At 42.6% G+C, this 25878-nt stretch overlaps 2 protein-coding genes across 3 annotated transcripts; both read right to left on the bottom strand.

Annotated features, from left to right (window-relative positions):
- Positions 1-481: 481 nt before the first annotated feature.
- Positions 482-13399, bottom strand: ube2z (ubiquitin-conjugating enzyme E2Z). The gene is made up of 7 exons (XM_012841865.3): positions 12551-13399; positions 10946-11018; positions 8812-8999; positions 6118-6229; positions 4694-4806; positions 3793-3883; positions 482-3189 (listed from the first exon to the last, which is right to left on the bottom strand). The coding sequence occupies exons 1-7, from the start codon at positions 13003-13005 to the stop codon at positions 3013-3015; spliced, it is 1209 nt and encodes a 402-aa protein (XP_012697319.1). The 5' UTR covers positions 13006-13399; the 3' UTR covers positions 482-3012.
- A 4619-nt stretch (positions 13400-18018) lies between these two features.
- atp5mc1 (ATP synthase membrane subunit c locus 1) lies at positions 18019-25281 on the bottom strand. Of its 2 annotated transcripts, none has more exons than XM_012841855.3 (5): positions 25174-25281; positions 23225-23272; positions 22479-22556; positions 21866-22053; positions 18019-20969 (listed from the first exon to the last, which is right to left on the bottom strand). In XM_012841855.3, the coding sequence occupies exons 2-5, from the start codon at positions 23261-23263 to the stop codon at positions 20855-20857; spliced, it is 420 nt and encodes a 139-aa protein (XP_012697309.1). In that variant the 5' UTR covers positions 23264-23272; positions 25174-25281; the 3' UTR covers positions 18019-20854. The 2 variants fall into 2 exon arrangements, with proteins under 2 accessions (XP_012697309.1, XP_012697310.1); XM_012841856.3 differs by having other exon boundaries at positions 21866-22050.
- Between the last annotated feature and the right edge of the window lie 597 nt (positions 25282-25878).

Here is a 25878-nt window from a genome sequence, read left to right as displayed (position 1 = left end):
GTGTACTCTTGTCAATCCAATCTGACCGGCACATAGTTGTTATACTATAATATTTAAAATTGTAATTAATAACATCTACCAATTTGTGCGTTACAAATAAAATGTATTCATATTATTATTAATTTGCATTTACCCATCCACACCATTTCGTTCAAATGTCAAAGGTTTAGCGTTTTGGCCTAAAACCAGTTTGCTAACTACCTAAAAGACATGCAAAAACCATGCAAGCAGTAACCCTTGCAAAAACCTCAGGCATCAGCAGACCAGTTGGCACTGATAGAATATTGCCAACATGCTAACTGGTGTCTTTTGGCATCATGGAAGTTCCCCCGAAAGCTTTTCTTACATTTTCCGCGTGGTGTTCCGTCCCGGAACATAGTGCTTATCCTGGATAGCTAGTGGGAACGACAGAAATTAATTTGAAGATGATGTCAAACCAGTAATGTTGCTTTAAGTAACGGTATAATAATGGTATCTGGCATCAGGATTTATGTTATTTATTCTTTTTATACATTTGCAATAGATTGATACATTTACTGGTATATTATTTACACAATTCAAAAAAAAAAAAAACAGAATGTGATGACATCACAAACAGGGAACAGGTTAAAGAATGTGAAGGAGGATTCTCCGGTCTCATTCATCAGTTCTTTTCAGAGACAAAATCACTTTACATGTAGTTTTCACGACCATAACAGGGAAGATGATGCACAGACTCACTTCACAACAATAAGCCCTGTTGTCTGGAAGTCGTGGTGGTGATGGGGGGAGGGGGGGAGGGGGGGGGGGGGGGGTTGGCTGCATACCGAGGCTGGTGGTCGTGTGCATGTCGCACCTGACTACTCTGGGAAAGCATGGACCTGGGTCCCAACAAAGCAGTGGTATATGGGTTTATGTGCATTTAATGTTTTGCTTGGTGTCTACCTGCTGGTCAACAACAACAACACAACCAGTGGAGTTTATCACGTCTCACAGACCGAGACATGTACACCAGAGGAACCTATATATTTTGAAATGCGGATAGGACAGGGATCCTAAAGAAAATAGAAGACACCAAAGCAACTGCTGGCATAATAAAAAATAAAAAAACCTGTCCCTGAATCCTCTGCACTCTTTATTTTCATCACAAAAAACACTATGGAGACAAAGGGCTGCTTGCGAAATATGCTTTTTTAGTATCTGTCCATCTTGCAGCCTTGATGTCTCCAATACCATTGCTAGGACCGTAGCTCAGGAACAAACACAGCCTATATCAGGGCCATATCTGTTCCACAGGCAGGTGCTACCTAGATAATGATGTCAAGTGTCACTGGATGACAAAATGTATCCCACTGAATTACAACAACCAAAGACAATATTCTTTTTTTTTTCTGCCTATTTGTCTGCAATGACGGCCTTTTCAAAATGGAGACTTTGAGCTCTGGTCAAACAAAAAGGCTGTCAACAGGAAGACACAAACAAACAAAAAGAACCAACTAGTCTACCTCTCAAATCGCCAGACCAGAGGAAAGACTGATGGTATCTGCAGATTTGAAATAAAAGGTCCGAATGGAAGGGGAGCCTTTCACACCTCACAGCTTTCACAGATGCCAGTGTTTTGGCGCCAGCTTGCGCTCACCACATTCAGTTTCCATGGCAACCTGACTTTGCTGTAGTGATGGAGCTGAAAGGTGTTCGGCAAACACAAAAGTCAACATAGAGAGGACCAGACCAAAATGAAAAAATGTACCCCCCCCCCCAAAAAAGCTAGGTTCTCACAAGGCTGTTTTGTTTTTGTGTTTCCTTTCTTTTTCTTGTTTGTCTGCGGGTGCCACTTAGATTTGAATCCTTGGCATCAGACAGAAAAATGAAAAGGCCTGAGAGGTTTGTGTGCGTTCTCGGGACAAAAGCAAAAAATCTGTCTCCCAAGCACATGCCTGGCATTTATTTTTCTTTTAAAGGTTCTCCTCTGAGGGGAAGCCTCTCAGCCACCCTTAAGCTCTCACAACCCAGAATCCATCTGCTGTTCTGTGCTGCAGCGACCCAAAGCATCTTTGTAGTGTGTGGAAATCACAGAGAGGGACCAACCCTGGTTAAGTACTACAAGACTGAGACCCACAAGCCATGCTGGAAAGGAGGTCTGGCGCCAGTGAGGTGGGCACGCTGGTTGTCCTGCGTTGGCATTAGATGCACCAGCCGTCATCTGTTTGCATTAGATGCATCAGTCCGACATCGAAACGATCATTTTCAACCTATGCTCAATATATATAGATTATGTACAAGTTTCACACTTATGTCAATTATGCTTTGATTTCTCTTAGATCCATGGACTGCAATTCAGTATGAATTTTCTGATGCAATTATGATTTGGTTCATAATTTTATTCTTCTCAAAGTGGTGTGGCTCATTTCAGAAGAGATATGAGTGTTTATGCACACACATACACACACACTTAAGAAACAAGTAGGGCTAGAGAGCTAATGAGTCCAAATAGATGTGTGTATGCGTAATATGTGTGTATCCATTTATGTGTATGCCACTGTATATATATGAATGTGTGCGTGTGAATGCATATTTGAATGCGAGAATGCATAAATGTGTGTTCATGTTTTGAGTGTGTTTGTATTTGAGGAGGGAGAGGGGATGTTTGGATGTTACCATCATCTTTAACACGACAAAGCTGAGTTGCCATAGTTACAGACCACACACTTGCACATCCACCCCCTGTCTAATCCATCCCCTGATTGGTTGCTGGCTCTCCAAGATGCCAATACAAGAATGAAAAGAAAAAGGCGGTCACTGGCCATGGCGAGGACAGGAGCCAAATTTGGAGACTTGTCTGTACAAGTCTTTTTGCAGCTCAGCGCCTCAACAAACAAAAACCCGAAAAGCCCGAAACCACAGAACCATCGTTTCCGCCATTTGCCTGCACGGAGACGTCCAGACAAGAAAATAAGAGTCAAAAAGGCGGCGTTGAAGATCATAGCCACTGCGTGCCCCTCCACACCGGCTGCGACCCGCCGTTTGGCTCGCTTACGGCTGGGAGCTGCCCTGGCTGTCCGGGTCCGTGCCGGAGGAGCTGGTGTCCGAGTCAGAGTCGGCGTTGTTCTCCTCCGACAGGCACTTCTCCCGCAGCCGCCTGTGGGTGACGCTCAAGCGGGCCAGCAGGCCCTGGTAGTCAAAGCGCCCCCGCTTCTCTCCGAAAGGGTCCTGAGGAGAGAGACAGAGAGTTGGAGGAAGTGTGAGAGCGACAGATAGTTGGAGGAAGTGTGAGAGAGACACGTGTGTTGGGGGGGCGGGGGGGGACATGGAGAAAGAGGGAAAGATAGGAGGAGGAGAAAGACACATAGAATGAGAGAGAGAGGGTGGGAGAAGGGGGAAGGTGTGAGTTACCAATACACATTTATGCAATGTTAACATGGCAACACCACAGACAGACAGACAGACAGACAGACAGACAGACAGACAGACAGACAACCAGCATTCAGGCGTGATGAATGCGGTTTCTGAATCCACAGGTAGTGTACGCTTCAACACACGCATATACACAGCCACACCCATAGGTTCACACACATGCTCACACAGACATGGGAAATGATACAGGGTTCATTATATAGCCGTTAAGTTGCTAACAGGATAGACCTGCTTGTAGGCAACCACAGACACACACACACACAGAACCACACACACAACCACACACACACACTGAGGGGGATGTACGTTGTGATCTTGTTTTCAGTCCCACTGACACAGATGTGAAAATATTCACACAAAACAGTCAGTCGGTGTGACAGATCTGCTTCTGAACGTTACCTGCATGTTCTGTCCTTGCTGGTGTAAGCGGTCTTTGCAGACCCCCTCGTAGAAATCGTAATACTCCAGGAAAGACTTCTCCATCACACTCCTGCACACAGAGGAGAGAGACTCATTCAACGCATGGCAGTTAAACGCTGATAAATATTAGGGACTTCTATCTGAGTAGGTGCATAGAAAGTACAGGTTGCCATTCAGATTTATGAATGGCTTTTGAGGTTACTAAAATAGGAAAGGTCACAATCGGTGATGACACACAGCCTTTGCATAGACTGCACCAATCTGAAGTTAGCTTTAGGTCAGGTTTTTTGCATGCTGATGTGTTACATATAACAAAGCTAAATGAGTTGTCCACTGAAAAAGTCACAAAGCTAAATATCTAGGGTTTTTTTTTTTTTTCTGGACAAACTTGCTTGGATTTCCCCCTCAAAAATCTAAATTGGCTGGTGAAGTGGAAACCAGTAAACTGAAGTGGAAACCAGTAAGCTGAAGTAAGCTCAGGAGGTCCAATACTTAGTTTTTCCCCATCTACAACTCAACTCCAGTGATCCCTCCCAACTTTAACAGACCTAAACAACCATATCAGGACAGCCACAGAGTCTATGAGATGGGCCAAGGTTAGAACTGGCACCATCAAACACCAAAACGGGGGATGTGGAACAGAATGACATCAGGTGGGATGGTAGCATTGCTTGCGATGCCGTATACTGTCAGTAGAACTGTATAAGGTAGTACAAGTTGAATGGCTTAAGGTCCCATACTGGTAGACTCGGCATAGGTAGAGTGGTATGAGGTGGCATATAGATGGCATATATATATATATATATATATAGACTGGCCTGACCTAGAGTAGAACAGTGTAACGGGATATAGGAGGGGTGGCATGATATGGCACACTCACCACAGAGCCTCTGGGCAGGGCACCTTGCCCTCGAGCATGTCGCAGACGGCCACCCGCATGGTCTCGTGGCGGATGCACTCATTGTAGTTCTTACTGTCGCCCGGGTGCCGCTCCTGGAGGGTGGGCAGTGCCAAGTGCAGGAGTGGGCAGCAGGAGCAGCAGCGCCATGGGCAAAGGGAGAGGAGAGGAGAGGAGAGGAGAGGCATAAGAGCACAGTGAGGTATAACAGTACAGAACATGTGGGCTCTGTGTGATAGGTGTCCATGAGTGTTGACACACACACATATATCGTACACAAAACGACAATCAGCTATTCTGTCTGGACTATGACTACCAATGGTAGTTAAGCAGCTAGGCACACACACACACACATGCGCACACACACACATACACATACACACACACATATGCACCTATGCCTAACTTGACCTGCAGAGTTTCCTGGATCCAGGGTGTCCTGGATTTCAAATGACAATTTTAACCTTTTTTTATTTCTTCTCTGTCTTTGTGTCTTCTAACACAACTGGGACTGCGGGGAACGTCAAACACTTTAAAGGGTTATCTGACCAGGAGTGTTTAGCTCACCACTATATTAGAGCAAAGACTATGCGTGTGCACATGTGTGCACACATGTACACACACACACACACATACACACACTAGTGCTAAAAACGTTAGAGCAAATTGTGCGATTATTGCATAATCAAAATGTCTAACTAAGCTAGTAATAATGGATATTTCAATGTGGAAACCCAGAATTAAAGTAGAATCCACACAAAGGAAGTGTATTTAAATCAAAATACTATTTAAATTTAAACTACTTGTTTAATAGCATCTTTTTAACTTGGAACACAGATTCTCTCCTGTGAGATTTCCAATAAAACCATCAAAAGCTTGATTTGTTATATGTGGTGCACGTAAAATGTAAAGTGTGTGCCTTTTATTTTGAAGCACGGATTGAGATGAAGATGCGGAGAAGCAGTGAAGAAGTCAGACAGACATTTGGGGAGTGCACTAATGGCGCTAATAGCTGTCAATGACAAAACCCAGGTAATCAGGTTAAATATTTCAAATGAATCATGAAAATGAACGCGTTAATTTTGACAGCTCTAATAAATAACGTTTCTGGCTGTCTGCCGTACACACAGTCTGGAAAATTAGAGGCAACACCCTCACTCATGCAAGTAGATGAGTTCATTATTTGAATACAAAAGTCAACTATGTCACTCAATGACCTGACGCAACAGGTACCTGTAGGAACTTGGTAGGAGCGTGTGTAGTTCCTCAGAGATAAAGTCATTGTATGGGTGCCACAGTTGTGTATGTCTGTCTGTGACCTTTTCAAGCCCACATTTGTTATGGTAAGGGTTGTAGAGGTGTGTGTGTGTATGTATGTATGTATGTATGAGAGAGAGTGTGTGTACCTGTTCAAAGCCGGGTTCGTTGTGGTAGGGGTTCTCGGTCATCAGAGACTGGATGGAGATGAGCACAGAAGAGATGCTCTGTGCAGGGCTCCAAGCAGGACCAGTCCAGGTGCTACAGTCACACACAGAGAGAGAGAGAGAGAGAGAGAGAGAGAGAGAGAGAGAGAGAGAGAGAGAGAGAGAGAGAGAGAGAGATCAGTGAGCTGAGTCAACTACAACACCCCCTCAAATCAGTGCACCACTCAATATCTGACATCATGCCCCATGCCAACTGTTCCCATGGGTACCGCCTCCTCGATCAGGCATCCTCAAGGGCCCATCCTCAGACTGGCCAGAGGGGCAATGCTGGCACCAACCACCACCCTCTGATCAATCAGCTCGGGTTTTATGTTTGACTGCATCGGTGTGATGGGCTTCATCAGGTTAATCAAGGTGTTAACAAGACCAAGGGCTATAGGTTCCTTTCTCTGGGAGCACACACGTTTCCCAGAAATTACTTTGGATAAAAGGTGACTTACACTACCAAGCTTACTCAGAAGGTTCTGTACACTACCAAGGTTACTCAATTAAAACGGTTCTGTACACTACCAAGGTTACTCAGAAGGTTCTGTACACTACCAAGGTTACTCAGAAGGTTCTGTACACTACCAAGGTTACTCCATTAAAACGGTTCTGTACACTACCAAGGTTACTCAGAAGGTTCTGTACACTACCAAGGTTACTCAGAAGGTTCTGTACACTACCAAGGTGTTTGTAAAGCCTGTGCATCTTATGAGAGGAGGCTGAGTACGTTTGTTTACCGCTTCACTTGAAGGATCTTGGATTAAAACGTTTTGAAGCACAATGAATCCATATAAATGTATCTCAAATCAGAACATGATGCAGTAGTTTCATGTCACACTGTACTAAATATAAGAATGTGTGCTTTCAGAGCAAATCAGTCATTAGGCTGGCTTCTAATCTAGTTTAAACACTACATAAAATGCACCAGGAAACATACTGATGTGCATTTTCATTCGAAAGATTGACTAAAATTGATGCCTCTATCGAGCTTTGGTGTAAAATGATCTTAAAGCCGGTGAGGGTTTCACTGGAGACGCAAACATGGACTCCATTTAGTGGAAACTGCGGAGTTTAGTTGTCAGTTAAAGAGTCTTTCATTTTCCCTCTTTACATGTCTTTTCAGTTGTTGAGCTTTTAGATAAAGCATGTTGCGATTTCAGAACCATGAATGCATTGCAGGTGCTCCTTCTAAGCAACTCTGATCAAAAAGGCAGCCATCTGATGGGATGGGATTGAGCAGATCAGTCAATCAGAGCTAATCTTATCAAGGATGTCAGGGAAAGGCGAAAACGAGCTAAAGTCAAAGCCTTCATTTGGACAACAGTAGATCTGGCCATGTGAGGTACTCATCTGCTATCTGCATCCGGGCCATTTTGTAATGTCCTCAACTCAATTTTGTTTCCTGGTGGAAGATGAAACTAGCCTGACGATGTCATACTCATAATTCTAGTCAGAATATGAGTCTGATACCGCTCCAATGGGCTGTGATTATGGGGCGTGTTTCAACCGAACCAGGAAAAAAAATGCCCCTTCGCTCAATTGGATATATCCAGAACCAATCAGAGCAACGTAGTATGACCATAACGTAGACCATGGGGCCAGCTGATACATTAAACTTTTACCGGATCCCGTAGGAAGGACGGCAAAAACATCTTTTCGATCGACAAATGCCTTGATCGCGTTTCTCTGTTCCTCTTTCAAAATGAAAGTGAAATTAAATGAAATGAAATGAAATGTGCTGTCAATGTCTTCTAAAACAGACTCGAATCACCACATTTCAGCTCTCCAAAGGCAGCCATGTTTGTTGAAAATGAATTCACCCCAAAAGCTCTTTGGTGACGTGGTTGATTACGTTACGGTTGATCATCTGTCCATCATCGTATAAAGCCCGCCTTGACAATTTGATTGGTACGGCAATGTCTGTCCGCAGATAATTTCTCCTCAATGGAGTAATGCCAGACCGAACTTCCCAACCAAAAAATGTGTGGGCGGGGCTAAATTCGGTCTGGTATCCAGGCTAAGATGAAACACTATGATGGAGAAATTCCAAATATTAGAGCCATGGGGTAATTATTTAGTTACAGCCACTTTTACAAATAAAATACAAATCACTCACAACCTTTTACTGTTTTTCTTCTTCCATTTTTGGGTGCCTGTATCTGACAAAAATCCCTATGAAATGTGCCAAACTGACCAGAAGCTTGTAGAGCAAGTACATATCTGTCCCCATTAGCAAAAGTAAAAGCTGGCTGTAAGTTGATAAATAATCTTCCACCAGAAAAAAAGATGCGGACCCCTTGGTTGTCCGGACATGGAATGCCCCAGGTGATGATGCTAAAAGTTCAGATACCCGCACACTACTGATTTGTGCTCAAAATGAAATCAGATAATTTTGCATCAAAATGTACGTAATGTGTTTTTATTGGTGTTTACGCTTCTTAAGGACTTAATTTATGGTTTCTCAAAACTGCAAAGGCTCTATCACACCAAAACCATTAGCACCTCTGCCTGTAACTGGCAAACTGTAGCAGACAGCAAATTTGTGGGACAGCAAATCCATGTCCATTTCCTACCACAACGTTCACACAAGAGTCATAGACTAATGGCTGATCTTTGAAATGCAGCACTTACCCGAGGATGCTGAGGCAGACTTTGCCATTGCGATAGAAGTTGGGGTTGAAGCGCACTGTGTTGTGGCCTGTGGTGATGAGCTTGACCCGTGGAGGGTGGATGGGGTAGTCGGGGGGGCAACGGAACAGGAAGAGGAAGAAGCCTCCTTCATAGGGTGTGTCGAACGGCCCCGTGATGAGTGCATGAATCTGTGGGAGGAAGGGAGGGATTAAAGCCAACGGCATTTCATTACACTGTCTGAATGACTCTGCATTCTGTGCATAGACCACATGAGAAGACACTGTGGTAGAAGGCGGAGTGAGAGAGAGAGTGAAAAAAAGAAAGATAAGTATCTCTGACAAGAAATACTACCAAGGTGTGTGGGCACGTAGTGAAAAACAGAGAGAGATGGTGTGGGAGATAAAGAGAGTGAAGGAGAAAATGGCAGACTGGTGACCTCAGGACCCTAAACTGATAATAACCTCAATTGGCCTAGCCAGTAGCCTTGTGCCGTTCAGAAATGACACCTTCTACTTCGTCAGACACTCTGTCTTAATGGCCTTGACTTGACAAACATATTTCTCATGGCACCTTGCCTTTCTATTTTTCAGTTGTGTACTTGCATTGTACCTCACCTGTAAGTTGCTTTGAATGAAAGTGTTTGCTTAATGAATGTGTATTTAAATGCGACTTCTTCCAAATTAGGCCATGGTAAAAAAAAAAGTAGGACTGTTCAATTAAATCGAATTTCAATTCTGATTATGGCTTACAATAATTATGAAAACAACGTAATCGAGATAGAGCGATTAATGTGCCACCTTCCGTTTTGCAATGGTTCTCTCCATTTTTCTGTTATAAATGTAGCAGGCTCATTTCCTTCACAGTAGTGTGCTTTCGCCCCTCCCTAAATACTTCAACAGCTCGGTTTGGGTTGACGCACAATGGACTTTCCAGTATCACACTCATGTCACATCCCCACATGAAAACATAACCTATAACCTAAACCAGCGGACATCTTTTGTGGCAGTTCACCATTAATCAGTACTTATCTTTTCAACTGAATATTAAAGAAAACCAGTACATACACTTGTCTGTAGGAATTAGTATAATAATAATATAATAATAGAAACATATTATGTAATAATAATACTACTATTAATAAAGTAAAAACTAAATTCTATGATATGAAAGCCTTGAGGGTGCAGCATCCCAGGCTCATGTCCACGTACACAACCTTACCCCTGCTGAAGAAAATCCTAGGAGAAATACTGAATGCGTAATTGTGTTAAATTCCCCCATGATCTCAATACTGACAAACATATTGCCAAAATTGTAATAATAGTAATCGTAATAATAATAATAATAATAATCGAGCAACCCTAGTTAAAAATCAGTGTGGCATTTGCAAGCTAGAATAAAGTCTAAACTACAGCCAATCCAATGCAGCCAAGATATTAGGTCACCAAGTATGTTGTTGGTTTTCTCTCCTAATCCTTCATAGCCAAGACTAAAGAGGTCACATGTCAATTGCTGTGGTTTAAGTTAAAGTTGCTGTCCCTTTACCAGCAGTGTAGGACTTGCCACTCAACAATGCAGCATAAAATGATTTCACCAATTAGTCAGTTAAGCAGCAGCAGGTACTGCTACCTGAACTCTACACCCAAAACAGCGCCTATGATTGTGGAGCCACCTAATCTTTCCATGGTGCAGTCAGTAAGTCTGAGAGATAGACAGAAGACTTGATCCTGGACCAGCAGTGTCCAGTCTCTGAGGGTACGTGCTCACTCTCTTGCCTGCTCCAGTCCAGGACACTGCTCAGCCAAAGGGCAGTCATCTGTGACTCACACACTTCCAGAGAAACAAAACAGCCGTGGTTGGTGGGTTCAGTCCCAGGCCACAACCTTCAGGTCTACTGTACTAGATATGGAATTGTAGTCCATGGCAAAATACCCCCCCACCCCCCCTGGTGATGCAGAGCTGGCATTGACTGCCTCTTAACTGAAGACCTATCCGTTTAATGTAGCTGGTTTAAGTCATCAACGGCCATCCTAAGATATCGTTTAGGGCCATTTAGCTTGAGGTGTTCATTGCAGATTTGAGTCTGCTGATCACAAAGCATGGCCTATGAGACCTTCTGGAGGCTTCTGGATCATACCTTTGTCATGTCATGGGGATCGGGCACCACAAACATCCCTGGAGGTGGCTCCTTGTAGATCGACATTATGTCTCTGAAATATGAAAATGACAAGGGAATTACAAAAAAAGACATATACAGAGAAATACTGACCTGATGCGAACAGGCCTATACCTCACCCAATGATACAGAGACTGACCTGAGTGGTTGTTGTGGGGTGGTGGCTCAACTTCCTAGTAACTTGGTGGCCAAGTCATCAGGACACTCCCTTTTATCAAAGTGTCGGCATGCAAATTTTTCTTTGGTTGTTTTTTTGTTGTTTAAGACTGGTGCAGTTTCTCTCTTGTGGAAAACTTGACAACCCACAGCTCTTACACTGTACAACAGATCTTAGATTTTACACTGTACAACAGTACTGTAAAATGTTGTCCAGACACATCACACAATAGATTGTTACTCTTACACAGGCAATAGGTCGTCAGTAAATGCCCTTCCTTTCACTTTGCTAGCTTTTGATGGTTTTGAGAAAAAGGATGCTCACTTGTCTAATACCCCAGTGACGTATATAACGTCTGTGGCATATGGCAGCCCATGTCAGTGTTCATTTTACATTAAATCATACAATCATAAAATCATAAAATGTTACTTAAATCAACTTCCTGCCTGCACAGTGCTTAGGGTGACCAGGGGGGTATTTCAAGTATGTGGTTTAGTGGCAAACCTGGGTGAGTTAACCTAGAGTACGAGATAAACTTCCTAAAAGAACAGCCCTATGGTTATATTAGGATTACTCTGCGTTAACCTACCAAGGTTCATCACTAAACCCCGTACTCGGAATACCCCTCAGGCTGTTTTGCGTTGTACTGCGCATCCCTTCTCCCACATATGGCCTTCACCCAATGGCTGAGAGGAGAGCAGAGAAGGCGGCCAAGAAGCTGTGACGGCCGTCAATCAAACTGCAGACGTAGGGCCCATAAACTCGTCTAATAGGCCCCTTTTCACACAGAAAACCGAACTTACACATCTGTTTACGAGGAGAAAGGCAGAATGCAAGGGTGTCTTACTCAGAGGACGGCAGACACTCTCTCAAAGTTTTTGGTTACTTCTGGTAACATTGTCCCACAAAAACTTACTAATCGACCCACATTTGGTCTGTTTGCATCTGGTCACCCTAACAGTTCTAGAATCGCACACAAATACGACATCTAGCCTTAAGACCTTTATGCAACATTTATTTTGATTCTGCAACTAACTGACAAAACTTTCTACAGGAAAATTCAAAACGTCATAATCAGCCATACATACAGAAACACAATTTTCTACTCGTAGGTATCGAAACACGATGAGACACTCAATGCGGGGCAATTTTGGGTTGCCTTGTTCTGGTTCTCCGATCTTTTAGATACAGGAGCACTCCCAGCATTTTAACAATTAACGTGTCACTCAAAATATACAAGACAGACTGGCTTTCTCCAATAAAAAGGTTAGCCAAGTTAGCTCACAGATTACTAGCCACGGTGCCATATGCTTCACAAGCTAACATTAGCTAAAAGCTTACCGTCACCAGTCAGATATACGCAGATACAGTGACAACAATGAGCCTACAAGGTATGGTCTTCACGTTACCTTTTTATCCTGAGAATGCACTGTTGTGATGCTTTCTCGTTGTCCCAGTCTGTGCTGAGTGTAGGGTCCCAAGATGTGGCGTGAATTTGCGACAACAGGCCTGCTCCGGCCAGATTTGGGGCACCAGTGACCCCCAGCCCGATGCTCGGAGGGAGAGTGGGAGCCACGGAAAAGGGAGCAGACACAGCAGAGTTCATCGCTGTAGTCAGAACATCCACGCTGCTACCATACGCGCTGTCCACAGGGCTAATGGAATCTGGTATACCGGGAGCTATAACGGCTAGGCCAGTCTCGGCGGCCGCTGCGGGAGGCGGCGAGGCCGGGTTAGCACTACTCGTCGAGTGCCCCGGCAGGGAATTACCCAAACTCGGTAACAACTGAGCTCCATTGCCCTGACTTGTCCCTACGGCTGGACCAATGGCACCGTTTGATTTCTCCCCGACACTATCCGCCATTGTTGTTAAACGTCAACTTGATAACAACGCAATCGGTCTGAATGTGTTGTTTCAATGATCGTTCCGAGACTTTACTTTCCAGTTTGTCCTTCCTCTATCGACTAGCAAGGGGGTGAATGAAGTCAGCCGAGGAGAAATGATTCCTACCTACGGCATAGTCCTTTCGATTTCACCTCTTAAACTAGTGATCTTGTTCTACGAACGATAGGCGTATTGAATAAAAATTATAATGTAGTAGCGAGCTCCCTAACGGTAGATTTGACAGCACACGTCAAACATACGCAATGAATATCCAAATCTTTACCAGTAACTACATCGACATAGCTTGCGGTTTTAGCCTGTTTGTCATGGTGTTTTCCAATTTTCTCTGGCACTTCCTCTTCCTGTAACAAGAGATGCTGCCATCTAGTGTTGACTTGAGCTGTGACATCGTTTTGTCACAGAGCTTCAGAATATTTGTAAATAAAGGCCAATAGTCTAGGTCCTGGGGAAGATTTGTATGCGCTTCATTTAGCGGAGAATATCTCAACTGTTATAGACTAATATTACCCCACCGAACAACGTGGGATGTGTGCCAAAATCTCTATCCGGGACGAAAGTCCTGAAAATGACCACTATAGGTGACACTATTATCACACTACAGGTGAATGGGACTCCCCCCCCCCCCCCCCCCCCCTTTATAGATATCCTCATCAATTTCTACCAGATTAATCTTCATATTAAGATAAATACTTTTTGTATTACACTTTGTCTCAAAAATAACATAAAATATGCAAATTAGGCAATATCTCATTAAATATGCGTACATATAAACTCTTGAAGCTATTGATTTTCTTAGGTAATCACTATGTTTACAGTGTAAGAATTCTGGTTTGATATTTTCTAATTGTGTCTCTGTAGATGTCCAGGGTGGATGCTGTGTGTGTGTGTGGGGGGGGGGATTATAAATACAATTGTATACAAACACGGGACTTTTTTAAAAGAAAGAAAACAAGCATTTAATTGATATACAGACATTTTATATCCAACCCTGCTATTATCATTGGAACGTTAACTTAAAGTGAAAAATACAAAACAGCAGGTTTATTCCCTGTGTTGCAAGGTAACACTTCAGGTCCAGGTACTGGTAGGAGTCCAGGTATGGGGATGATGATGAGAGCTCATTCAATGATAGGATTTTTACAACTATTGCCTCCCTTGCATTTGCAGTACTTGCAACAACGGATACCAGCTACCCGACAGGGACATCCATTCTTGTGTGCACACTTGCCACATGAGCAGGGATCTGGCAAACCTTCAGGTTTTGAGATTACAATCTCAGGGACTAATAAACTGCCCTTTCTTACAAAACCAGAAGCATCTGCATTTAAGATTGAGGTGGCGTCTGTAAATGGTGCTTGGACCCAAAGCTGCTTTTGATAATAGGCTCTTTGTGTATGTTTTCTTCCATTAGTTGAGGTGCAAGCGGTCCTCTCAAAGTCCATCTTGAGGACATTACTATCGAACGCAGCAATGCGCAGGTCGTCAAATGTCTCCATGTCTGTTGGTGGTTTGAGACATTTGACCAAGAATGTTTCCGCCATTTGTATTGCACTCTCTTTTTGCGGACAGTGTTCAGAGCTGCAAGTTTAGTTGAAATTTTGCTGGTTGTATCACACCCAGTCAGCGCATGTAGTGCTGGCAGGCACTGTGTGAGCTCGTCTCCCAGCGCTTTGCAGATATCATGAAGTGGTAATATTGATCTTTTCACTCCTGAGTTGCGGATAAGCCAGAGCTCTCTTGGAGGCCAAGACTTCTCCAATTGACTGTTATGTGGTATAATAGGCACACAACGACATCTGTGTCACCTGATGACAGTGTCAGTGATGTAGATCCTGTTCGGTGACTTAAAATGTCCTGCACATGGAACATCATCCTGTCATGAAGCTTCCTCGTGTGTGCAGTTGAGCCGAGGGAATGGGGTAGCACTCGCCGCTGACACAATCCATGCCTGTGGTTATATACCAAGGTATAGTGGTTTGGTGCCTTTGTAATTGGTGGTCAGCCACTCAACATAGATTGCCTGAAAAGTAGTTTTGCTAATGGAAGATGACCAAAAGTTCTCTAATACCACTGGAACATTTTTGTTTGGTGATATCACATCAAGGACACTCATGTTTTTTGATTTTCCTCTTCTCTCCCTCTCTCCATGTTTGATGCTGTCCTCTCGGTATGTGTCGAAAACAATATGGATCTCATCACAGTTGCCTCCAGCTTTGCTGACCACAAATGTCAAAGCAATAGCAAAGTCGTGGAATGTCTTGATGGGTGGATCAAGTTTCTTTAAGGAGACCTTTCTCACCAATGCCATGAAGTCGATAATGATGGCGTGTGTTTGCGAGGGGGTATCTGGACCTTTTATATCTATTTGTGGACACAACTTCAACAGTTCAGTCCTAAGTTGTGATTTGGCACTCTTCCTCAAGTAACCGTCTTTGTCAACCAAGAAGAATGCAGAGTTGGTGATCTCATGCTGGAGTAGCTCCTCAACTGTGAATCCCCGGTGACACCCATACTCAATAAACATGAGAGCTTTGATTGGTCTCATCTTTGATGTCTTTTTGGAAGCCAAATTCAAGGTGGTCTTTGGCAAAGTAAACTTGACTTTACTAATAGTCCAGTGTATCGATATCGACTTATTTCTGAGTCGATCATCGATAAATTTAGCACAAGCAGTACTGCCCTCTGTGATACAGCACAACAACTTGTCTACATTGACCTTGGTCACAATTTCTCCAGTAAGAACATTCTTAAGCATTACCTGGTCTCCTGGACTGCATACCTTGAGGATATATTCCTCTATGTCTTGCACCATCTTTACTATTTTAGGTGTAGTGCTCGGGTTGAAGTCATAATGAAGCGAGAGTTCTCCTCCAACATCATCCCTAATCTCAAGGAAATCAACATACTGGTCTTTTTTATGCTTGATGATTCCCCAAAGAGCTGCTGCTTCCTTCTTCCTGGTGACCCCAATTATCCCTCCACTCACTTTGGCAGGCCGGTTGTAACACTGCTCTAGTGCCTGGTCAAATGGCACTCCACTACCTTTCTTGGTGGTGTTCACAACAAATCCACCATTTATGTATGAGTCGTAGAGGAGTGGGAACTTCTCCTTCAGTTGATAACAGTCCTGCAGGAATAATGGTGTCCATTGACAGTAGTTTGTTCTCCCAAAAAAGAAGAACAGTAAAGTTGCCCTCTCCATTGCACTGAGGTAGAGAATCCAGTCTCCAGAGCGCAGAGAATTGGTCAGATCCCTCAATATTGAGAACAGGTCAGAAACATATGTGCTCCAGTAATTAAAGGACTGGGACTGCAATGCCTGTTCCTTAGGGTAGACTTGAAAGGCTGCATTGATGGTGACAGAAAGCTCCTTTTTGGTGTTCTATTCTTCATCTGTAGGCTCTTGAGACTTCCAGTTGACCTGCAGTGCCTCTATCTCTGTTTTTCTGCCCACAAACCACCATAGGCATCTCCCTTCTGTTTCAGCACATCCTGAAAGTTAATCATTGTGGTGAAGATTGCATCAAATGTTGTTGCGGGATAAGGAAGGATGGGGGTAAGAATTGTGGTGGTAGGATGAAAGTTGGCATTCACAGTTGCACTTCTCACAGCTGTAAATCCTGGGACACTGTCACTCTCATGTGTCACTTTTTTGGAGAAGCGATTGACCATCCACAGAAAATAATCTGAATTTATTAACTTGGTGGACTCGGACCTTATAATCATGGTCATTGTGAACATTTTGATCACCTCAGAAAATCTGTAGCTTCAAGGGTTTATGTACGCATATATAATGAGACATCGCCTCATTTGCGTATTTTAATATAATATTTTAGACAAAGTGTAATACAAAAAGTATTTCTCTTAATATGAACATTAGTCTGGTAGAAATTGATGAGGATATATATATATATAAAGGGAATACAAAGTCCCATTCACCTGTAGTGTGATAATAGTGTCACCTATAGTGGTCATTTTCAGGACTTTCGCCCCGGATAGAGATTTTGGCACATATCCCACGTTGTTCAATGGGGTCATATTAGTCTATAACAGTGGAGATATTCTCCGCTAAATGAAGCGCATACAAATCTTCCCCAGGACCTGTACTACAAGTCAAGACGGTTTTCTCGTTATGCATTTGTAGTGACCAGAACATTATGTGTATGAGTGTATACGACCAGAACATTATGTGTATGAGTGTATACGACCAGAACATTATGTGTATGAGTGTATACGCTACCGTGCTAAAGTTTGGAATCACCCAGAAATAGCATGCTTTCCAAGGAAACTAATAACTTGATAATACAAAAGATTTGGAGAAATGCTTTGGATCACTGTCTTGTAGGATGACATTGGCTCCATTCAAGTGCTGTCCACTGGGTATGGCATGGCGATTGAGTTATGGTAAAATGGAATTATAGACTTCCTTGTTCTAGATTCCTTTAACGGTATAAATGACCTACTTTACCAGCACCAAAGCACCCCAAGACGACCACATTTCCTCCACGATATGGCTTTTTCTTTAAAACTCTGTCGATAAGGCCAGCATTCCAGAGCCCATTCAGTGTTCGGGAAAAGGATAACAAAATGCTTAAATTGTCTCAAGTTGATCACCTGAATGATTACGTCATCAGGGAGGTCAATAATATGCACTTGTGTAATAAGACTTTATTTGGTATACATGTATAAGTTTATTCAACTATGTCCCCTGCTCTCTATATGCTTGTTTCAGCCTACCCCTGAGTGTTGTCTCAGTAATTATGGACCTACCAAATTAATCTCCCAGTTAGCAGGCAATAGGCTCACTGCTCTAGGGGTCTCAGGCCTCTCAGCGACTTTGACAAGGGCCAAATCATTATGGCCAAATGACTGGATCAGTGCATCTCCAGATCAACAAGGCTTGTGGGGTGCTCCTGGTCAGCAGTGGTGAGTACCTACCGAAAGAGGTCCAAAGAAGGAAACACCATGATCTGACAACAGTCACTTTTATTTATATAGCACATTTAAAATCACCACAAGTTGTACCAAAGCGCGTAAGGGTTGAAGTGAATCAAATAACAATAAAAATAAACATGGAATAAAAGAAAGAAGAGATTTAAAAGACAAAAAACATATAAAAGAAATTAAAATTAAAGAATAAAAGAGATAAACAAGCCAAAAGCAAAGTGTAATATATATATATATATATATGAGTAAAAGACGTAAGAATGAAAGCAAAAAGAATACATCTTAGAACTTAGGTAAACCCAGGTAAAGTTAATGTATAAAAGTGAATTTATCTGGTTTGAAAAGTGTCCGAGCAGGCAGAAGATCCAACATAAAATGGGAAACTATTCCATCATTTGAGGCCGATGACAGTAAAAGCTTGACCGCCCTTTGATTTAAATTAAATTAGACCAAGGTAAAACCACTGAAATCTCATCAGAGGACCTTGAAGAAAATTGGAGATATATGCTGGAGCAAAACAAATCTTAAGGTCAATCCTGAACCTCACTGGGGCCAATGCGGTTCTGTTAAATCGGCTGTGGGGGTCCAAGGCTTATCCATGTGTAAGGGCAACAAAGGTTATCCCGTCAAGATCAAACTGACAGGAGCACCACAATGGTAAGTCAGAGAATAAAATCAATGATGGCTATGGGATGACTATGTTAGAACACACAGTGCATCATACCCTGCTGCATATGGGTCAGAGTTCCTATGTCAACACCTGTCCACCAGTGAAAGTGCCTACAATGCATGCAAGCGTCTCAACTAAGCCTTGCGGGGTGCGCCAATTATCAGGGACATTAAGGGGACAAACCTGTGGAAGAAGTGTCAGGCTCTGGACAATGTTCTGCTTGGAAACCCTGGGTATGGCATTCATGTGGATGTCAATTTGACACATGCCACCTACCTCAACATTGTTGTGGACCAGGTATTCCCTTACAGCAGTGGCCTGTCATTAGGATAGCTCACCCTGTCACATTGTGCAATGTGGTGGAACTGCAAGGTCGATCCATAGTGGCTCCGCCTTGAAACTTACTGGACCTTGACGATCTGCTGATAACGTGGCGTGGAGTTAGATACCACTGGTCACCTTCTGTAATCTTGTAGGTGGGTTGAAGCTGAGCTTGAAACCTTCACAAAGCCAGTAAACCAGGCATCCACTCAAAATGTTGATTTTGGATTCCTAATGCATAACATTACTATGCAAATACTATAAACTATGCAAATATTGCATATCCACTATACATTCCGCATTGATCAGGAAGAACCAGTGGCTTTTTTTGCCTTCAATTCCACATGTCAAGGAAACATCCGGTGGTTCTGAAATGTTCTAGTGAACTAAACTGTGCCTCAAATGTTGTTTAATCAATATTTACATGTAGTTACCACAATATTAGTGTTGCTAAACTGACATTAACCTAAAAGGGCAAATACATTAAATTCTCCCTTTCATGGTCATGCCCAATTTGCCCAGAACTCTGACACCGGCCTCTGAAGAAGTTTTTTTGTCTGTCTGGTTAGACTAATCAAAGATGTATTTCCTTTTTTACATTTTACTTTATACAATTACACCTTTTAAAGCAGTAATCAGGAGTTCTGTTCCAAAACTAGGACGCTAACTACCTAAAAGGTATGAAAAAAAACCTTGCAAACACCAACAGCCCAGTTGACACTGATAGAAGCTTGCCAACAGACTAACTGGTGTCTTTTGGCAGTATAGCTGGAAATGTCATGCTGTGAAAGCTTTTTCTTCCATTTTTGCAGTGTTCCAGCCCAGTATACAGAACTACATATCATGGATGGCTCGTGGGAAAGGCACAGGTGTTTAATTGTCCTTCACATGACCATATGCTATCAAAATGAATTTGAGGATGGTACCAAAACTAGTTGTCTATAAAACCATACCTCAAAAAGTGTCAAATTGTTTCATACTGTTACTTTAAAACATAAAAATGGGAAATACATCTGCCATTACATATACTCTGAGTGGGGGATTCTAGTGAGCCGTTGTAGACACATTCAACAGCTAGAAATGGAATTGAGTCAGTTTCAGTTTCCACCCACCACAGACACAAACTGAATAGGGAGCATTAGATATTTCAAGACCACAACATAGAGAAGTTCCTGGTATGGTGACACCAGGCTACAACGTTTAATGAAACAAGTGAGAAACATGTCCTAAACCTCCTAAATCCTGCATAGCAGATTCTCTACCAATCCCTAACCCAAATCCTTGAGCACCTAAATCAGGCCCGTTCAGCTAACCATGAGTGCCAAAACTGAGTTAAGTAAGGTATGCCAAACATGGATAGATAAGTTCCAGTGCAGGGCATCCCAGGAGCTGAATTTAAAAGCTTTAGGCTTCACATTCAGACCAATATTAATTTGCCTTTACTCAGTGAGTGCTTGACTTAAACTTTTTAAGAGGAATTAGTTGGTCATGTACATGACGTACTTGTACATGAATTGTGAAAGCTGGGGTGGTTCCCGAATTTTATTTCAAAACAAAAATAAATATATATCTTACTGATGCCTGTAATGAGGTTCAGACAGGCGATAAATGTATCCCAATCATTTATTCAGACACTGTCCAAACCAGAGTGAGATCTTACATAAAAGTTTTGAAAAAAAAAAAATAATTAAAATAAAGGAACATAAAAAGGTAGGATTTTAATAATAGATCTGATGGAATGGCGATGCCACAACGACGTCAGCTGCACGTCAAAAAGAGTTCCGATTCCCGGGCGGATGTTGGGGGACATGACAAGAGACGAAAACAAAAGGTGGGGGTAGTGGATGCTGCAGAAGAACAAGTGCCCAATTACATGGCAAACAGAATGAGGAAAGCCACCATGAGACAGAAGAGACCCATAGCCTCAGACAGAGCAAAGCCCAAGATGGCGTAGGAGAAGAGCTGCTGCTTCAAGGAGGGGTTCCTGTGGGTAGAAAGACAAGGACCAATGATCAGTGAATTGTAACCATAATAGCAAAGGACAAGTTTCAGGACAAGTCATCCAAATACCTAGTGCATGGAACTGGTCACAGAACACACTTTCATTAGCCACCAGGATAGCAATCCAATATTAGTTGGGAAGGTTTGCATTCTTTTAACAAGCATTTAGATATGTCTGTGTACTTAAACATATCCCATTTTATTACTGTAGAAATATAAGCTTTCTAAAGGATTTTGTCTTAACGGAATATGCTGCCGTCTCTTCATTTATCTCATCTGTACAGGCCAGCAATGGGCAGAGACATCAAGAGTTCCATCCCAGGTTACTGGGATAATGCTACTCCAAATTACTTGACCATCAGAGATCAGACCCATGGATCAACTACCATCGTGGCACGGAAAAGCTCGTCACCAGGTTGCGTATGGCTGATTTTCAAATGCAGTTGATGTATTAATACCTACGCACAGGCATGTACATTATGAAATCTTTGGTAGTGTATATGCTGTGAGAAAGGCTCTGGAGGGGGTATGTTTGATTTGGAGGCATTTCATGTCCTAGGTAAAGATGTACCCAACATTATCAATGTAGTTCACTGATTACAACCACTGGATCAAGACCAGCAAGATCAAGAACAGCATGACTCCTGATAAATGCACACATATCAAATATAGTCATGGACTGATAAAGCCCCACATGTATATTTGACACTAGATGTCATAGATTACAAACTGGAATAACTTAAATGACACGTAAACCAGTAGACCTTCTTGTACTCCTCAGGCAGACGTGATTTAACGTAACCCTAAGTCTCCTTTGCCACCAGTGGCCAATGCCATGCAAAAGTTCTCATGTAGTGCCCAATGTGTGGGTATCCGTACCTGGCATAGCCAATGATCAGGCTGCCAAAGACGGTTCCGATACCAGCCCCTGACCCAGCCACTCCCACAGTAGCTGCTCCGGCACCAATGAACTTGGCGGCGGTGTCGATGTCTCTGGACACAGCGCTGGTCTGAAAGCTGCGTGCCACGGCCACCATAGAGGAGTCACTCATTGGCAACAGGGCCTGCTGTAGACACAGAAATACATTGATCACCACAATTCCCAATTACTTACATGGCACTTCATTTTCTTTTATAACAGTGCAATTAACATAATCTCATACAGCCCAATGCCTAAAAGCTACCTTTTCTGACATTGGGATAAAATATATTAGACCCGCCATCCTATACACTTCAGAATCCACGTCACATAAGTGGAGAATTACATATGCTTTTTTGAAGTATCCATACACAACGAAGGCAAGTAGGTTACAGTTGCATACTTAATATAACCACCAGACAGCCCAAGTTTATTACCCACATAGTTTTAGCTTTGCAACAGCAACTAGACTCCAATACCCAAGGGCATAGCACTGACTGAAGAGGGAGATCTTCCAAAACAATGCAGTTGACATGCCAAACAAGTGTAAGGTTTAGTTAAGATGGGACTCACCTGCTCGGTTCTGGCCTCGGGTCTGTTGAAGACGGACACCGACACGGGCCGGGCCAGCATTCTGGACCCACCACGCAGCTGTAAGGGAGGAAATCCAACTGTCAATCCCTATTACATCACAGCTCTCCCTCACACACACATATTTTAAGCCATTAGGGCTTTTTGAAAACTCCTGAAACAGGAAATTCCTCAGTGAATAAAAACCATGCAAGGTCAAAACATTTCATGGCATTAAGAACTAACAAACATTCATATTATTTATGGACTAAATTGTCATGGGCAAGTTATGTGCATCGTCTACACCAAAGTTAAGTTTGGTGAAAAAGAAATCAGTGTCCAAATGGGAGACAAACATGGAGTTTGGCCGAGTCAACTTCACAGCCACACAAACGTCCAGCCTTAAATCATGAGAAATATGGCTTTAAAATTCCTTACATCCGATCATTAGTGCCCCTAAACATCCATCGCTCATCCACATCATATGTGGCATAAAGGTAGCGGTCACTGTTTTCAATTAGACCTAAATTGAATAGGGCACTGTTTGCCCAAAGTACTTCATCCATCATCAACTCATAGAGACACCCTCATTTCAGTAAGCTTCTGCCAAACACATTTAAATGCATTCTGTTGTGCACCACCCATTTCCACTTATTCTCCCTGCTGGACAGTTGAAGGACTCCGCTGAAGTACTGCTGTAATTCAACCCCTGAACTCAAAGGCATTTGTCTGCCCGGGTGAATACGTACCACAGCAGGTGAGGTGACAAACTTAGCACAGGCGTACATGGCGGATGTCTGAGAGAAAAGACACAGAAGGACAAAGAGGTTAAAAGAACAAATCTAGACTTAAGAATAGCTCTTCCTTAATTTGTACCAACAAACAGCTTTAGCTTGTCATTCATGATCAAGAATCTTTGTTGATCAGCACATACTAGGATATTGCAGGAATAATCGCTTGATAGTAAATCTTAAAATACACCTTAAGGTAAGAGTAAACTTTAAAGGCCAAACGATAAGAAACTGTTGTGAAATAAAAAGTAGTTATAAATAAATACATCTCAATAAATCTACATACACTTAAATCATAGTTATGCATTGCATAATGCAATACCATCATGGATTCAGTATCAACTGAGTGACAGACTGAGTGCATACTTAACGTAAACCACACAAAATATTTGATTTGGGTTAGGCCATATAAGGTTCATATTATGCAAAGCCAACATAAGGTTCATTAGGATAGCAAGAGTTCAAACTGAACATAATGTTATCCACAAAACTCGGCCAACCGAAAATCAACAGTAGATCAAACCATGTACCACAGGTCCTCAGGGAAACCACGTAGTGCTTGTGCACTTCGAGTGAAGTAAAAACACAATCTTCACGCGCCAACCTTAGTGTAGAGATAAGTGGCATCCACTTCTGGTTGAATGTCACGGCTTCAGTGGACAATCATGCCTGCTGCACTACAACCGACCCCGTGACATTTCGTAAAGCCGTAGAGAAACGGTAACTTATCTTTAGGTCTAACTACTATGTTTACCGAGCCGATCAATTTGGTTGACCGCGTACACCAACTGATAGGCTTATTTGAGATGTAAGCTAATACTATTTTACAGCTGCTAACTTGACGTCCTCAGGGTGCGCGTCTTTAACACCGGTAGCTAGCCACGTTAGCTAGTTTCAATGACAACATACAACCCAGAGCAAAAATGACTTTATCGACATCGACTAAGACAGCCTCATAGACGGCTGTCATGTAACGTTGCCTTTTAACCTGAAAACCAGCTTTAATTATTCCAACTTAGCTCAACCATTTATACAACCTTCTGACCAGGTGAAGTGACAACTTGCACCATTGCCTAGGGTGTTTTGTCGTGTCAAAAGCTGCAGCTGACATGAACACTGAAATTCAACATGAGCGAAAAATGAATGGGCCAGTGTTAGCTGGGTACAAGGTCGTAGCTAGTGTATGACTCGCCTAACCAACTTACCTGCTCACCGACAAGACTTGCACCAACTCTCTCGCTAACCTACCTTAGCATATTAGCTGGCTTGCTACCGTGTACTCAACACTGCTAACGCTGGCCAACAAGCCTCACAACGTGAAGGTCACGAATACTAGAAAGCCATGTTACAAGCTAGTGCAGAGATTGTATAAACATTCAAGCACAGTTAACCTACATATTTGTTTTGAGGATCTTTATCCTCGTTCATCTACCAAGTCTGTTGTAAAAGTGTGACTGCTAGCAGTGCGTTGGTTCGTCAGGCCCAGATTTGGACCCAAGTCAGACATTTTGCAGAAATGGCTCAGAGTGGGCTAAGCAACTAACGTTAGCCAGTCAGCTAGATACGTTATCTAGCTAGCTATGTTACATTCGTAGTGGATAGATTGCTCAGTACAAGTAACGTTAAGGTCAGATATAAAACAAAACAAGAAAAGTGTAGGTTGTCTGTCTATATACGCGTTGTTATGGCAAAAGAAGTCATCGCAACATCGGGTTTTAGTAATTCATTCATTTCAAAATGATGTTAGCTATATTAGGTAATGTTAGCTTGAGCAGTCATTGAATGACCGTCCACGTCTCTCATTAAGAAAGATGGACACATTTACCAGATTGCTTGCAAGTTGTGCATGTCGAATGTATTCGAACATTACACTACTATAACTTTCAATGACAACAAAATCTACCTACCTATTAATACAGCACAAACAGACCCGAAGACAGAAGGCTCGAACAAGCAGCTGCAGTCAATGAGTGAACCAAAAACCTGTCACCTTGTCATTTATATGCAAAGAAAGCACGTCCTCGATGTCCATTGGGTGAACAGAAACGCCCTTATGTTCCAATTGGTGTTGCACTATGCAACTACGTAAAGGATGACAAATGACAGGACGCGTTTCTGAACTGTAGCACATTTTATTGGGCTACTTATTTTTACAAGAGGGACATGGTTTTATGGTGCCTTTGTATTGGACAATATTGCCGGGAAGCCCACGAAACCTTCCGTGTGGTGCAGTGTCCTCAACACTTATTGGGTTTTCCAGAGGAAACTTCATGGCTAGTGATGGTGATGTGAAGCACATAGACATATGTACATGTATACATATATACATGTATATATGTCTATGGTGAAGCAGAGACTGTACAGGAACAAGGGGGTAATCGAGCGTTCGAAATGCGTAACTGTCATGGAGGGCTTCTCAGCATGAGAGGTCCACTTAGCATGAGCTCCCCATTGACCTCCATTCATTAGGCTTTTTTTTGTACATCAAAAAAGTTTACTTCTGAAGCATTCTGTACTGTTGTATGTGTGGTTTATTTTCTAGAGAAACACAACATTGTATGATCGGCCCCATAACCTTGTAACTCACTCACATGCAGCCGCATGATAAACGT

This window comes from Clupea harengus, chromosome 1 (genome assembly GCF_900700415.2).
Source record: "Clupea harengus chromosome 1, Ch_v2.0.2, whole genome shotgun sequence".
Classification (NCBI taxonomy): Eukaryota; Metazoa; Chordata; class Actinopteri; order Clupeiformes; family Clupeidae; genus Clupea; species Clupea harengus.
The sequence above is the reverse complement of the archived record's forward strand: the minus strand, read 5'-3'. Positions and strand labels throughout refer to the sequence as shown.